The 16,174-nt window shown below is 43.8% G+C and overlaps 1 protein-coding gene across 3 annotated transcripts; it reads right to left on the bottom strand.

Annotated features, from left to right (window-relative positions):
- Positions 1–315: 315 nt before the first annotated feature.
- LOC129824262 (homeobox and leucine zipper protein Homez-like) lies at positions 316–9,215 on the bottom strand. 3 transcript variants are annotated; one of them, XM_055883771.1, is made up of 3 exons: positions 8,788–9,215; positions 4,093–4,270; positions 316–3,854 (listed from the first exon to the last, which is right to left on the bottom strand). In XM_055883771.1, exon 3 carries the CDS (start codon positions 3,824–3,826, stop codon positions 1,748–1,750), a length of 2,079 nt encoding a protein of 692 aa, XP_055739746.1. In that variant the 5' UTR covers positions 3,827–3,854; positions 4,093–4,270; positions 8,788–9,215; the 3' UTR covers positions 316–1,747. The 3 variants fall into 3 exon arrangements, with proteins under 3 accessions (XP_055739746.1, XP_055739747.1, XP_055739748.1); XM_055883772.1 differs by having other exon boundaries at positions 4,098–4,270; XM_055883773.1 differs by having other exon boundaries at positions 9,101–9,207.
- Positions 9,216–16,174: the final 6,959 nt, after the last annotated feature.

Here is a 16,174-nt window from a genome sequence, read left to right as displayed (position 1 = left end):
TGACTAACATTATCCAATTCCAGTTCTTAACTGGGTTATCACTACACTCTGCAAATCCTTTCAGAAATGGCAAGTAAACCACTTTGGAATTAAAATTACATTTCGTCAATGACAAAACTGAGATCCAATTGATAAATTGTGATCGATTTCAGTGTGTGACCTAACATAACATTAAGCCAAAAGACAACTAAGTATTTTGGCATAGTTCTTACCTCTTTCTGCACCATCTGTGATGAAAAGCTGACCCCCGTCTCAGAAAGTTCAGGGAATGAAAGGCCTACCTCGAACCAATTCACACAAACAAGAAAACATTCACACATTTGCAAATACGTTTTTTTTAACTTGTTTCTAGTGACGCAGTAGGGCAAATTAGAAATTTAACAAACATTAATTTATAAAAATGAGTGCCATCTATCCAGTGAAGTACAAATGTAAAAAACTGTTAACAACCGAAGGCTGCAATGTGACAAGTGTAATAGGACATTAACATTTCTCCTTCAGTATTCTTGTACTTCCACGTGTAATCTTCTCATAGCTAACAGAACAAACTTCTACACTAGAAAATGTTGATTAAATACTTTCTAGTATACCTGTTTGAATGACACATTTGCATGTTTATTAATCTCTGCGGCATAGGAAATGGCCTGCACAAAACACTAGTTATTGCTTTGGATTATAGTGGACTAAGCCAAGCTATTACTTCTATGCCTGAACTTTGAATTTGGTTGGATTACACAATTCCAGTGACTTCTGTGCCCCTAATCATTCTATTCACACAAATGCTCGATATAGGCAGAATACTCTACCCCCAGCAATCTGGGGTATGAACAAGGGGAAATAACCTGTACACAAAACAATAAAATAAGCCTACACTGCAGCCCTTCAGAACATAATTCATTTTGAGAGGTGAGCAGAGGCCAAAAAAAAGACAGGATTTTACAGGACCAAAGAGTGCAATTCAGTTGATCAAAATGTTTTAAACGTGTGTGGTCTGCATGGACATTGAACTTCACTTTAAAACATCTGTCAGTCAGTGCAAACTGCATAACAATTTGAATAGGAATTCAAACTTTTATAAAAAAGGAATACATTTAATGTACATTATGGCAGCTAAAATGTCAGGGTTAAAAAATTCAAGTGCAACGTGTCTATTTAGTAGGATAAAGTGTTAATGTCCAGTTTGTTAATCTAGTGAAAAGGAATTGTAGGTTGTAAATGAATGATTACTACTTTCAGTGATTAGTCAGTGTCTTTACCCTAAGGCTCATAAATTGTTCTATTTAGGTTTCCACAGTGCAGTTTCACTTCTAAAAAATTGAGAACTACACTACCTAAGGAGCTCCAACAAATACATACTTTACATCCAGTTAATTATATTTTGCTACAATACTGGACTACAAATGATATCATAACACACAAACATAAGGGGGTGGGGGAATTGAACCAGTGCACTAGGTACTGTCCTATAGTAGGCAGGCAGCACAAGCAGGACTTCAAGACCAAGCTTATGAGAAAAAACACTGAATGCAGCAATAATTCAGCACAGTCACCAGATCTGTGCTTACACTACAAAGACCGTAAGCATTTAAGAGTCACACCTGCTCACATTAAAGCAAAGTCAATTCAATATGAAACGTTTTTGTAACTAATGAGCGTCATCGTTCTGCGTAAGACATGATCAGTCTTGTCCTCTGTAAAAAGAGAGAGTGCTGATTTCCAACCCTTATCCGCCCACAAGTTCCTCATCTCAATCAGTGACATTGGTGTCTGGGTCAATTTCCTTGCTCTCCTGAGATGCAAACCAGTCTCGCACCTGCTGGTAGCTCATTCGTGACTTTTTGCAAAGGGCATCAAGGTCTTTCTCATGAAGAACCCCTGTCAAGCGATGGTAAACCCCCAGCGGCTTGATGTCCGGGAAATCTGCAGTGGATGTTGCTGTGGCGCCATTCGCTTGAGTCTTACGTTTGCGGCTACCCATAACCCGAGGGATCCCACTGGAATCGTTTCCACCGGTGACTCCACTGCCATTTTGCTGTGTGGCTAGTTCAGACAGAAATTGCTCACGGACCCCCTGCACCCAGCGTAGCTGCCCATTTTTAACAGCGTAGCGCGTATCCCCAAACCACTGGATGATGTCTGCACGGGGCAAGCCTGTGAGCTCTACCAGCTGGGTGTAGTCCTCACTCTTAGGCCACTGGCAGCGCAGGAAGTGCTCCTTTAGTATGTCCAGTTGTTCCTTGGTCTTTCGTAGTCGGCCAGCAGGTGTAAGAGGAGACCAGGATGGGGGAGGATTGGAGAGAGACAGGGCTGTGAGTGGGGCTTTGGCTGAGCGAGCAGACTTCTGCAGGGTGCTGGTGCTAGTGGAACTATGCTTAATAGTGGGGACAGTAGACGAAGGGGGAGGGGTGGTAGAATGAGAGGGGGAGGAAGAAGAGCAGATGGTAACGGCTGATGGTGGTTGTTTAATCTCTGGGTCTTTGTTGCCCCTAATCAACTGTAGGGTCTTTTCTTCCTTTTTCACCTCCTCTTCCTTAACAGTCTCAGTGTGAACAGAGGCTTCCTCTGCAACCTCATCCTCCTCCGTCTCCACTGCTCCCTCCCCAAAGGTCTCCAGGCTGTTTGACAGGAAGTTCTGGAAGAAATGTGAATCTTTCACACCATTGCTGCGAGCTCCCTTCCCTTGAGCCCCTCTCTGCACTTCAATATCATTTTCTTGATCCCGAGGCCTGTGAGCTACACGTGGAAAAGACTGAAGTTGCTGAGGCTCGTCCTTTGCTTCTCCTATGATGAGCTGAGGGTAGACCATGGATGTTCTAAGCAGTCCGCGCCCATTTCTAAGCTGGTACCGGCTGTCGCTGAACCATTTGCGGATGTCATTGCGGCTCAGGCCCGTTTCATTCTGCAGGCATCGGAGCTCTGTCTCTGCAGGCCAGTTTTCACGCAGGAAGCTGCTGCGAAGGACTGCAAGCTGAGCTTTGGTCTTTTTGTAGCGTCCGCGTTGTTGTTGCTGTGGAGAGCCAAGTGAGGTCTCAGAGAGGCTCAGGGAAGCCTCTGTTGCGGTAGTTGCTGGCATGTCTACAGGAGGACGGTAGTAGTATGAATCCTGAGGGGGTGGGAGAGAGGAACTGAAATGTCGGATGGTGGAGGCTGGTTTGCAGTGTTCTGGAGTCTCATGTCTGGCTCGTTTTCTTGGGTGGAGCAGGGAAGAGTTAAGACCATTATTTATTTGACCTTTGTCCTCTGCTTCCACAGACATCTCCCCACACCCCTTCCTCATCTTTATCTCCTCTTTCTCATTTGCATAGTTGTTAGTCCACTCAGGTCCGGCCAGCTTGCCACGCGTCTCCTCAATCTCCTCTGAGGCCCAGCTGATGCCGTATTTGATTCTCTGCACCATGAACCAGACCTTGACCTTGTCCAGAGGCAGGGCACAGTGCCGTGCCAAGGCATTCACCTCACGAGATGTTGGGTATGGGAACACATTGAATGCCTGGATCAGCTCTTGGATGGTGTCAAGCTCACGTGTCTGATTTGACTGTGTCCATACTAGCTTCAGGCCCTCAGAGACCAAAGGCAGGCACACCACAGAGTTGTGGTTGGTGCTGAAACTAACACCACCATCTCTGACCTTGCCTCCATCACTGTCTGTTGCATTGTGGTCAAAGGATAGCTGGCTATTTCCATTGGTTATCTGGTGGTGTGGAGTTTTGGAGGAACGCGGAGCGGCATCCTTTCCTTCACACGCTGTCTTTGTGACGTCACTCTGGAATGACTCCATATTCACCTCCAGGCCTATTCTTCTGTTACGGTCAACGTGTGTTGCCATCGGTGGTGTCACCGCACGTCACTCCAGTCTAGTAGAGATAAGACAAAGATGTAAAATACATTGTGCTCAAATTGATTATCGCACTAATAAATAATAAAAAAATATCAGAAATAGCACTGGAGTTTGCCAATGTCTAGTCCAGGGGTCTCCAACAGGTAGATCACTTGCCTGTCGGGCTGAAATTAGCATTTGAATCAGGAAAGTGTGCTCTCACGACCTCTACAAGCAAGATTGTTGCATTTATTTTATTTTTTTAATTAACGTACTTTACCGGTTGTCCGTGCAGTTGGTCCTTTTGGCGGTAGGAATGTGAGACAATATATCCACAGTAAAGTAGAATTACATCAACTTTTCAAAGCGCTCTGTCCTCTTTTCACAAGTTCTCTGTCCTCTGAGAATCAAGTTTGACACCCCACCAAAGGCAGTGAGTCACAACAGAAACACCTATGGAAAGAGAAAATAGATTGAACATTTTACATGTTCAATGTGTAAGCGATTCATACATGACAAAATATAAAAGTATATAAAAATTGTCATTCATAGAGTAAGATGTTTTATAATATAATCTCTTTTTGAAAACCAGCAATAAAAGAGCTATGGCAGAGGACAATTGACTTCATACAAAAGGCAAACTCGAGACTGGCTATTAGGGAGAATTTACGTACAACTCTGGCCTGATCGGACCAAAAAGTTAATTGTCAATTCACAAAGAAAACTCTATGGAATGCAACAAGTGCATATTTGGTATTTCATATATTCCTTTTGTTGTAGCATTATTGAGAGGGAACCTGGAAGTAAGCATTTCATTGTACTGTAGTGTGTACACTATGTGCACATTTCCCCCTGAAAAATATCTTTACAAAGTCTGGATTGAATCCAATGTTCCATACGGTCCTTTTCCCCCCCTGGTCCTGGAGGACTGCAGTATGGATGTCCTAGCCTTGCACTAACGGCGGGTCGCCTAGCGATTAAGAGCATTGGGCCAGTAACAGACAGGTCGCTGGTTTGAATCCCAGAGGCGACTAGGTGAAAAGTCTGTCAATGTGCCCTTGAGCAAGGCACTTCACCCTAATTGCTCCTGTAAGTCACTCTGGATAAGAGCATCTGCTAAATGACAAAAATGAACTAACATCTAATTCAACTTCGATCGCCAATACCGTACCTTCATTAGCTGAATCAGGTGTACACGATGAATGAATAAGGGCATAACTGGGACAAATTATGCACACCCTGCAGCCTTCCAGCTAGGAGTTTCCATGATGATTACGATAACATAATAAGCCGAAACTAATCCAAAATGAAATTGGCAAAGTATTTGAGAAATTAGATCAAGTTGATATGCGGTCTAATTCTGGGCCGGCATTATGGGCGGGCAACCGTACCTCCTTGCCTGTACAATTGGCGCGGGAGGAGATGGCTGCCATTTTACGATCCCCTAACCAATTGTGCGTGTTTTTTTCTCCTCACATTATTTGTAACTTATTTTGAACATAATGTTTCTGCCACCGTCTCATGACGAAAAAAGAGCTTCTAGATATCAGGACAGCAATTATTCACCCCATACTGGATAAGAATTTTTTTTCTTTAACGAGTCAGACGTCTGGAGTAAATCCTTTGCACCTGACAAGGCCCTCATCCCCATCATTCGCTAAGCTACAGGACTGTTTTGCTAGCACAGACTGGAATATGTTCAGTGATTCTTTCCGATGGCATTGAGGAGTACACCACAGTCACTGGCTTCATCAATAAGTGCATCGATGACATCATCCCCACAGTGACTGTACATACAAACCCCAACCAAAAGTAATGGATTATAGGCAACATCCGCACTGAGCTAAAGGGAAGAGCTGCCGCTTTCAAGGAGAGGGACTCTAACCTGAAAGCTTATAAGAAATCCTGCTCTGCCCTCCGACAAACCATCAAACAGGCAAAGCATCAATACAGTACTAAGATTGAATCATACTACACTGGTTCCGACACTCGTCGGATGTGGCAAGGCTTGCAAACTATTACAGACTACAAAGGGAAGCACAGCAATGAGCTGCCCAGTGACACGAGCCTACCAGATTAGCTAAATTTCTTCTATGCTCGCTTTGAGGCAAGTAACAAACACATCCACCATGCTGATCCTCAACACGGGGCCCCCTCAGGGGTGCATGCTCAGTCCCCTCCTGTACTCCCTGTTCACTCATGACTGCATGGCCAAGCACGACTCCAACACCATCATTAAGTTTGCCAATGACAACAGTGGTAGTAGGCCTGATCACTGACAACGATGAGACAGCCTATAGGGTGATGCCAGGACAACAACCTCTCCCTCAATGTGTTCAAAACAAAGGAGATGATTGTGGACTACAAGAAAAGGAGGACCGAGCATTCCACCATTCTCATCTGAGCTGCAGTGAAGCAGGTTGAGAGCTTCAAGTTCCTTGGTGTTCACATCACCAACAAACTATCATGGTCCAAACACACCAAGACAGTCGTGAACAGGGCACGACAAAGCCTATTCCCCCTCAGGAGACTGAAAAGACTTGGCATGGGTCCTCAGATCCTCAAAAAGCTCTACAGCTGCACCATCGAGAGCATCATGACTGGTTGTATCAATGCCTGGTATGGCAAATGCTAGGCCATCCGCAAGGCACTACAGAGGGTAGACGTACGGCCGAGTACATCACTGGGGCCAAGCTTCCTGCCATCCAGAACCTCTATACCAGAGGTCTATACCTCTGTGTCAGAGGAAAGCCCTAAAAATGGTCAAAGACTCCAGCCACCCTAGTCATAGACTGTTCTCTCTGCTACCGCATGGTAAGCGGTACCGGAGCGCCAAGTCTAGGTCCAAAAGACTTAACAGCTTCCACCCCCAAGCCATAAGACTCCTGAAGAGCTAATAAAATGGCTACCCAGGCTATTTGCATTGCCCCCCCCCCCCCCCCCTTTACACTGCTGCTACTCTGGTTATCATCTATGCATAGTCACTTTAACTCTACCTACATGTACATATTCCCTCAATTACCTTGACTAACTGGTGCCCCCTATATAGCCTTTATTGTTATTTTGCTGCTGCTCTTTAACAATTTGTTACTGTTCTTTTTTAATGTTTTATTTACTTTTTACTTAACACTTATTTTTTCTTAAAACTGCATTGTTGGTTAAAAAGGGCTTGAAAGTTAGCATTTCACTGTAAGGTCTACACCGGTTGTATTCGGCACATGTGACAAATCACGTGTCACTAAAGACCCTGGTTCGATTCTAGGCTGTATCACAACCGGCCGTGATTGGGAGTCCCATAGGGCAGCGTACAATTGGCCCAGTGTCATCCGGGTTAAGGTTTGGCCGGGGTACGCCATCATTGTAAATAAGAATTTGTTATTAACTGGACTTGCCTAGTTAAATAAAGGTTAAATAAAAATGTAAATCACAAGTGCATAGGCCTAGAACAGAAGGATTGTGTGGCAAAGATATGGGCATCGCTCCCCAGAATGCATGCACTCAGCTTTCCAGAATGTGCTCCATTGTTTCCTGCCAATTCTTGCACATTCATTGTTTCATTGTGTGAATTGTTTGCCCTTTGATTATATATTTTTAGCAATTTCCTTTTACATATTTAACCAGTAGGCCTAGTAAAATGTACCATTAATCCCAGTCATTTGGCTACATTAATTTCTGATAATGAATGTATTATAGTCATTTACCGTTCACATTCTCGTGAGTGGAAACGTTGTTTGCAGAGTTCCCAACCTGCTACACTTGTGAGAAACAACTTTTGGTTAATTTCATAACCATCATTTACGAGTTTTGTAAATGTTATCATCATTGTCTTTTGTTTGGAGTGCTTCATGTGCGCAATGAGCATGTGTGTGGATTCTCTGTCCTGATAACTTTGAGGGAGAGTGCGCGCTTGAGCACACCAAACTGCTGAGTTCATACAATATTGCACTTCACTAGAGATAGCTCAAGACAGACGTAAAATATATTAATGGGATTAACAGAACCTGAATGTATCAGGATATTTTGTACTGTTTCTATTTATTGGCTTTAGGCCTATGTATTTTACTTAGTTGACGATGGAAGTGATAGGTCTACTGCGGCATTGGTCTTTAGTCTATGCGGCATTGGTCTTTAGGCTCTCTCGGAGTTCCATGCGCTAATTTCTTTAGCCGCCAATGGATCACCGTGTAGGCAATCAATGTGTCCATATTGCAAAGGCTGGTGCTCTTTCATTAGTTAAATTTAAACTTTTTGATTTGTATCATTTTAATTCATTCAGATTTTTATGATTAACCATGTGACAATTATTGAAATGAAACTTGTCCATCTTTTTATTTGCATTTACAAATACTCAACTGACACGCAGATAAGTAGAAATGTAGGATAAATTGTAAGCTTGCCCAAATTTTGAAACTCAGGAGCTGCCTATTCTTTATTGTGACACCCATTTACTAGAACACCCATTGATAAAACGGTCCCGCCTATAGAATTCAAATGGCAGTCCAATTGGTTCCATCGGGCGCTGGCCCTGATCCAATTTACGAGACTGACGGTCAGGGGCTGGGCTATATAATCTCCGAACCCAGAACCAAATCACTCGAGTGATTAGCGAACTAAATGTATCATGCTGCGTTCTGTTGAAACTCATTAGTTTCCGGAAATTATAAATGTATATTCCCCAAAATGATGTGGGTCAATCAGTGAGCGAGCAAACTAATAGCCCTTGACAAAAAATGCTAGGTACAAATGTGGCCGACAGAGAAAGATATCCGGCGCTTTGCTAATAGTAGCATAAACAGCCCTCGTAATTTTAACATTGTTACAAATGTAACATTAAGACAGATTACAATGCTGAACAGCTCACAAGTTGGAACAGATATTTGGATCCTTTGTGGCGTACTAGCGCAAATGGTCAGACTACACAGGCGCACTCACTCGGACACGCTTCAGTAATAACAAAGAAACAAACTTACCGGAATCATGTATTACCCCATTTATTCTCTGGCGTTGGATAAAGTTTATTTTTATTTTTAATATCGCAGTCTTTTTTTTTAAAACCCTGTTAATGGCTGAAGTTGGACAGCAAACACAGGGAAACAATAGTCTGTCTGACCCTGTCGCTTTATCTATCCGTCGAACCTCAAACGGGTTCTCGTTTCGGATACAATGACGCGAAACAATTCTAGAACTTTGTTATGTCTCAAGTTAAGACCCAAACGGATACTTGATAATGATACACCTTTAGAAGTGAATCAGCAATTGGTTGAACCGGTTTCCTTACTGTACCCCTCTCGGTCAGTTGTTGCTTTAATTCTGAAAATCCGAGCGTCTCCCCTGTCCTGCCAAGACAAGGACCAGAAACTCACACAGGCCCACCATCTCCTGAGTGACGATAGAGAGGGTGTGGCATTCTATGCAAAGCAGGACTGGGATTGGATGAAAGCGCTTGTAAAGGACTGGTCAGCAAAATAACTATTCTAAAACACACTTATGGGCACTGCAATCGCCATGTTTGTAAGGTTATATAAATATATCGTTTTTCGAAAGTGTTTTCAGACTCCAGTGAGTGCAGACTACATAGACGTGTAAACAAAATGTACATGTACAACGTTCTAAAAGAATCTACTTTGTCACATAACAATTATTTGACTCAACGACCATTCGACCACACGCCCATCGTACTTTAAGAAAAGTAATATATGGCAATATATTTATATTACTTATATGTTTTATATGGCATTTGTGGTGGAAACATACACTATATATAGAAAATATGTGGACCCCTTCAAATGAGTGGATTCGGCAATTTCAGCCACACCCGTTGCTGACAGGTGAATAAAATCGAGCACACATCCAAGCAATCTCCATAGCACATTGGCCTGTACAGAGCCCTGATCTCAACCCCATCGAACACCTTTGGGATGAATTGGAACGCCGACTGGAACGCCGACTGCAAGCCGGGTCTAATCGCCCAACATCAGTGCCTGACCTCACTAATGCTCTTGTGGCTAAAGCAAGTCCCTGCAGAAATGTTCCAACATCTAGTGGAAAGCCTTCCCAGAAGAGTGGAGGCTGTTACAGCAGCAAAGGGGGGACAAACTCCATATTAATGCACACAATTTTGGAATGAGATGTTTGATGAGCAGGTGCCCATATACTTTTGGTCATGTAGTGTATTTGCCCATATATGAAATCAAATAATTTTTTATTTGTCACGTGCCAAATACAACAGGTAGACCTTACCATGACATGCTTACTTACAAGCCCTTAACCAACAATGCAATTCAAGAAATAGAGTTACGAAAATATTGACTAAATAAACTAAAGTAAAAAAATCGAAAGTAGCACTATAAATAACAATACAGAGGCTATATGCAAGGGTTATCGGTACCGAGTGAATGTGTGGGGGTACAGGTTAGTCAAGGTAATTTGTACATGTAGGTAGGGGTAAAGTGAGATAATAAACAGCGAGTTACAGCAGTGTAAAAACAAAGTGTGTGTGTGGGGGGGGGGGGTCAATGTAAATATCAAATCAAATTTATTTATATAGCCCTTCTTACATCAGCTGATATCTCAAAGTGCTGTACAGAAACCCAGCCTAAAACCCCAAACAGCAAGCAATGCAGGTGTAGAAGCACGGTGGCTAGGAAAAACTCCCTAGAAAGGCCAAAACCTAGGAAGAAACCTAGAGAGGAACCAGGCTATGAGGGGTGGCCAGTCCTCTTCTGGCTGTGCCGGGTGGAGATTATAACAGAACATGGCCAAGATGTTCAAATGTTCAGAAATGACCAGCATGGTCAAATAATAATAATCACGGTAGTTGTCGAGGGTGCAGCAAGTCAGCACCTCAGGAGTAAATGTCAGTTGGCTTTTCATAGCCTATCATTAAGAGTATCTCTACCGCTCCTGCTGTCTCTAGAGGGTTGAAAACAGCAGGACTGGGACAGGTAGCACGTCCGGTGAACAGGTCAGGGTTCCATAGCCGCAGGCAGAACAGTTGAAACTGGATCAGCAGCACGGCCAGGTGGACTGGGGACAGCAATGAGTCTTCATGCCAGGTAGTCCTGAGGCATGGTCCTAGGGCTCAGGTCCTCCGAGAGAGAGAAAGAAAGAGAGAAAGAGAATTAGAGAGAGCATACTTAAATTCACACAGGACACCGGATAAGACAGGAGAAGTACTCCAGATATAACAGACTGACCCTAGCCCCCCGACACATAAACTACTGCAGCATAAATACTGGAGGCTGAGACAGGAGGGGTCAGGAGACAATGTGGCCCCATCCGATGATACCCCCGGACAGGGCCAAACAGGAAGCATATAACCCCACCCACTTTGCCAAAGCACAGCCCCCACACCACTAGAGGGATATCTTCAACCAACAACTTACCATCCTGAGACAAGGCCGAGTATAGCCCACAAAGATCTCCGCCACGGCACAACCCAAGGGGGGGGGGGGGGGCAACCCAGACAGGAAGATCACGTCAGTGACTCAACCCACTCAAGTGACGCACCCCTTCTAGGGACGGCATGAAAGAGCACCAGTAAGCCAGTGACTCAGCCCCTGTAATAGGGTTAGAGGCAGAGAATCCCAGTGGAGAGAGGGGAACCTGCCAGGCAGAGACAGCAAGGGCGGTTCGTTGCTCCAGAGCCTTTCCGTTCACCTTCACACTCCTGGGCCAGACTACACTCAATCATATGACCCACTGAAGAGATGAGTCTTCAGTAAAGGCTTAAAAGTTGAGACCGAGTCTGCGTCTCTCACATGGGTAGGCAGACCATTCCATAAAAATGGAGCTCTATAGGAGAAAGCCCTGCCTCTAGCTGTTTGCTTAGAAATTCTAGGGACAATTAGGAGGCCTGCGTCTTGTGACCGTAGCGTACGTGTAGGTATGTACGGCAGGACCAAATCGGAAAGATAGGTAGGAGCAAGCCCATGTAATGCTTTGTAGGTTAGCAGTAAAACCTTGAAATCAGCTCTTGCCTTAACAGAAAGCCAGTGTAGGGAGGCTAGCACTGGAGTAATATGATCACATTTTTTGGTTCTAGTCAGGATTCTAGCAGCCGTATTTAGCACTAACTGAAGTTTATTTAGTGCTTTATCCGGGTAGCCGGAAAGTAGAGCATTGCAGTAGTCTAACCTAAAAGTAACAAAAGTATGGATACATTTTTCTGCATCATTTTTGGACAGAAAGTTTCTGATTTTTGCAATGTTACGTAGAGGGAAAAAAGCTGTCCTTGAAACAGTCTTGATATGTTAGTCAAAAGAGAGATCAGGGTCCAGAGTAATGCCGAGGTCCTTCACAGTTTTATTTGAGACGACTTTACAACCATCAAGATTAATTGTCAGATTCAACAGAAGGTCTCTTTGTTTCTTGGGACCTAGAACAAGCATCTCTGTTTTGTCCGAGTTTAAAAGTAGAAAGTTTGCAGCCATCCACTTCCTTATGTCTGAAACACCGGCTTCTAGCGAGGGCAATTTTGGGGCTTCACCATGTTTCTTTGAAATGTACAGCTGTGTGTCATCCGCATAGCAGTGAAAGTTAACATTATGTTTTCGAATGACATCCCCAAGAGGTCAAATATATAGTCTTTCCGACAGATAAGATCTAAACCAGGCCAGAACTTTTCCGTGTAGACCAATTTGGGTTTCAAATCTCTCCAAAAGACTGTGGTGATCGATGGTGTCAAAGGCAGCACTAAGGTCTAGGAGCACGAGGACAGATGCAGAGCCTCGGTCTGACGCCATTAAAAGGTCATTTACCACCTTCACAAGTGCAGTCTCAGTGCTATGATGGGGTCTAAAACCAGAATTTTGTATACATTGTTTGTCTTCAGGAAGGCAGTGAGTTGCTGTGCAACAGCTTTTTCAAAAGAAATTGAGAGGAATGGAAGATTTGATATAGGCCGATAGTTTTTATATTTTCTGGGTCAAGGTTTGGCTTTTTCAAGAGAGGCTTAATTACTGCTACTTTTAGTGAGTTTGGTACACATCCGGTGGATAGAGAGCCGTTTATTATGTTCAACATAGGAGGGCCAAGCACAGGAAGCAGCTCTTTCAGTAGTTTAGTTGGAATAGGGTCCAGTATGCAGCTTGAAGGTTTAGAGGCCATGATTATTTTCATCATTTTGTCAAGAGATATAGTACTAAAACACTTAATTGTCTCTCTTGATCCTAGGTCCTGGCAGAGTTGTGCAGACTCAGGACAGCTGAGCTTTAGAGGAATACGCAGATTTAAAGAGGAGTCCGTAATTTGCTTTCTAATGATCATGATCTTTTCCTCAAAGAGGTTCATGAATGTTTTACTGCTGAAGTGAAAGCCATCCTCACTTGGGGAATGCTGCTTTTTAGTTAGCTTTGCGACAGTATCAAAAGTACATTTTGGATTGTTCTTATGTTCCTCAATTAAGTTGGAAAAATAGGATGATCGAGCAGCAGTGAGGGCTTTTCGATACTGCACGGTACTGTCTTTCCAAGCTAGTCGGGAAGACTTCCAGTTTGGTGTGGCACCATTTCCGTTCCAATTTTCTGTAAGCTTGCTTCAGAGCTCATGTATTTTCTGTATACCAGGGAGCTAGTCTCTTATGACAAATGTTTATAGTTTTTAGGGGTGCAACTGTATCTAGGGTATTGCGCAAGGTTAAATTGAGTTCCTCAGTTAGGTGGTTAACTGATTTTTGTCCTCTGATGTCCTTGGGTAGGCAGAGGGAGTCTGGAAGGGCATCAGGGAATCTTTGTGTTGTCTGAGAATTTATAGCACAATTTTTGATGCTCCTTGGTTGGGGTCTGAACAGATTATTTGTTGCGATTGCAAACGTAATAAAATGGTGGTCCGATAGTCCAGGATTATGAGGAAAAACATTAAGATCTACAACGTTTATTCCAGTTTTCATTTGATTAATTGTTCAGCAGTCTTATGGCTTGGGGGTAGAAGCTGTTAAGGAGTCTTTTGGACCTAGACTTGGCGCTCCGGTACCGCTTGCCATGCGGTAGCAGAGAGAACAGTCAATGACTTGGGTGACTGGAGTCTTTGACAAATTCTTGGGCCTTCCTCTGACACTGACTTGTATATAGGTGCTGGATGCCAGGAAGCTTGGCCACAGTGATGTACTGGGCCGTATGCACTACCCTCTGTAGCGCCTTACGGTCAGATGCCAAGCAGTTGCCATACCAGGTGGTAATGCAACCAGTCAGGATGCTCTCGATGGTGCAGCTGTAGAACTTTTTAAGGATCTGGGGACGCATGCCAAATTTTTTCAGTCACCTGATGGGGAAAAGGTGTTGTCGTGCCCTCGTCTTGACTGTCTTGGTGTGTTTGGACCATTAAGTTTGTTGGTAATGTGAACACCAAGGAACTTGAAACTCTCGACCCGCTTCACTACAGCCCTGTCGATGTGACTGGAGGCGTGTTCGGTCCTCCTTTTACTGTAGTCCACGATCATCTCCTTTGTCTTGCTCACATTGAGGGAGGGTTTGTTGTCCTGGCACCAGACCGCCAGGTCTCTGACCTCCTCCCTATAGACTGTCTCATCGTTGTCGGTGATCATGCCTACCACTGTTGTATCATCAGAAAACTTAATGATGGTGTTGGAGTCGTGCTTGGCCACACAGTCGTGGATGAACAGGGAGTACAGGAGGGGACTAATCACACACTCCTGAGGGGCCCTTGTGTTGAGGATCAGCGTGGCAGATGTGTTGTTGCCTACCCTTACCACCTGGAGGCGGCCCGTCAGGAAGTCCAGGATCCAGTTACAGAGGGAGGTGTTTAGTCCCAGGGTCCTTAGCTTAGTGATGAGCTTTGTGGGCACTATGGTGTTGAATGCTGAGCTGTAGTCAATGAACAGCATTCTCACATAGGTTCCTTTTGTCCAGGTGGGAAAGGGCAGTGTGGAGTGCGATTGAGATTGCATCATCTGTGGATCTCTTGAGACGTTATGTGAATTGGAGTGGATCTAGGGTTTCCGGGATGGTGTTGATGTGAGCCATGACCAGCCTTTCAAAGCACTTCATGGCTACTGACGTGAGTGCTACAGGCAGAGGTCATTCAGGCAGGTTACCTTTGCTTTCTTGGGCACAGGGATTATGGTGGTCTGCTTGAAACATGTAGGTATTACAGACTCTGTCACGGAGAGGTTGAAAATGTCAGTGAAGACACTTGCTAGTTGGTCTGTGCATGCTCTGAGTACACATCCTTGTAATCCGTCTGGCCCGCAGCCTTGCGAATGTTGACCTGTTTAAAGGTCTTGATCACATTGGAACATCTGGTGCTCTCGTGCATGCTTGCCTCGAAGCGAGCATAAAATGCATTTAGCTCGTCTGGTAGACTCGCGTCACTGGGCAGCTCACAGCTGGGTTTCCTTTTGTAGTCCGTAATAGTTTGCAAGCCCTGCCACATACACACAATATGTGTTAACATATACACTATCAGTCAAAAGTTTTAGAACACCTACCTCATTCAAGCGTTTTTCTTAATTTATACTATTTTCTACATTGTAGAATAATAGGGAAGACATCAAAACTATGAAATAACACATATGGAATCATGTAGTAACCAAAATATATTTTATATTTGAGATTCTTCAAATAGCCACCCTTTGCCTTGATGACAGCTTTACACACTCTTGGCATTCTCTCAACCTTTGTCATTTTACATTTATTTATTTAACCTTTATTTAACTAGGCAAGTAAGTTAAGAACAAATTCTTATTTATAATGACGGCCTACACCGGCCAAACTCGGACGACGCTGGGCCAATTGTGCGCCGCCCTATGGGACTCCCAATCACGGCCGGTTGTGATACAGCCTGGATTATGGGATATTACAGTCCCGTTCGTAGGATAGTCTTAATCGTAGATCGTCCAGTTTGTTTTCCAGTGATTACACGCTGGCCAATATTACGGAGGGTAGTGGTGGTTTACCTACTCGTCTGCAAATTCTTACAAGGCACCCCACCCTCTTCCCCCTGTTCCTCCGTCTTTTCTTCACGCAGATGACGGGGAGTTGGGCCTTGTCCTGACAAAGCAGTATATCCTTTGCGTCGGACTCATTAAATAATTTTTTTTTATCCAGTTCGAGTGAGTATTTGCTGTTCTGATGTCCAGAAGCTCTTTTCGGTCATAACAGACGGTAGCATCAACATTATGTACAAAATAAGTTACAAACAATGCAAAAAAAACAAACAAAATAGCACAGTTGGTTAGGAGCCGTAGTTAGCTTAGAGTGTATCGTAAAAATACAGCTCTGTAATATATAACACTTGATTGGGGAGATGCCAGGGCCATATAAACAAAGTAAAAAAGAAACAACAATATTTCCTCCAGAGGAGCTATAAATCAATCAATTCAAACCAGAATATTAGCAT

Source organism: Salvelinus fontinalis, chromosome 26, assembly GCF_029448725.1.
Source record: "Salvelinus fontinalis isolate EN_2023a chromosome 26, ASM2944872v1, whole genome shotgun sequence".
In the NCBI taxonomy this organism is placed as follows: Eukaryota; Metazoa; Chordata; class Actinopteri; order Salmoniformes; family Salmonidae; genus Salvelinus; species Salvelinus fontinalis.
The sequence above is the reverse complement of the archived record's forward strand: the minus strand, read 5'-3'. Positions and strand labels throughout refer to the sequence as shown.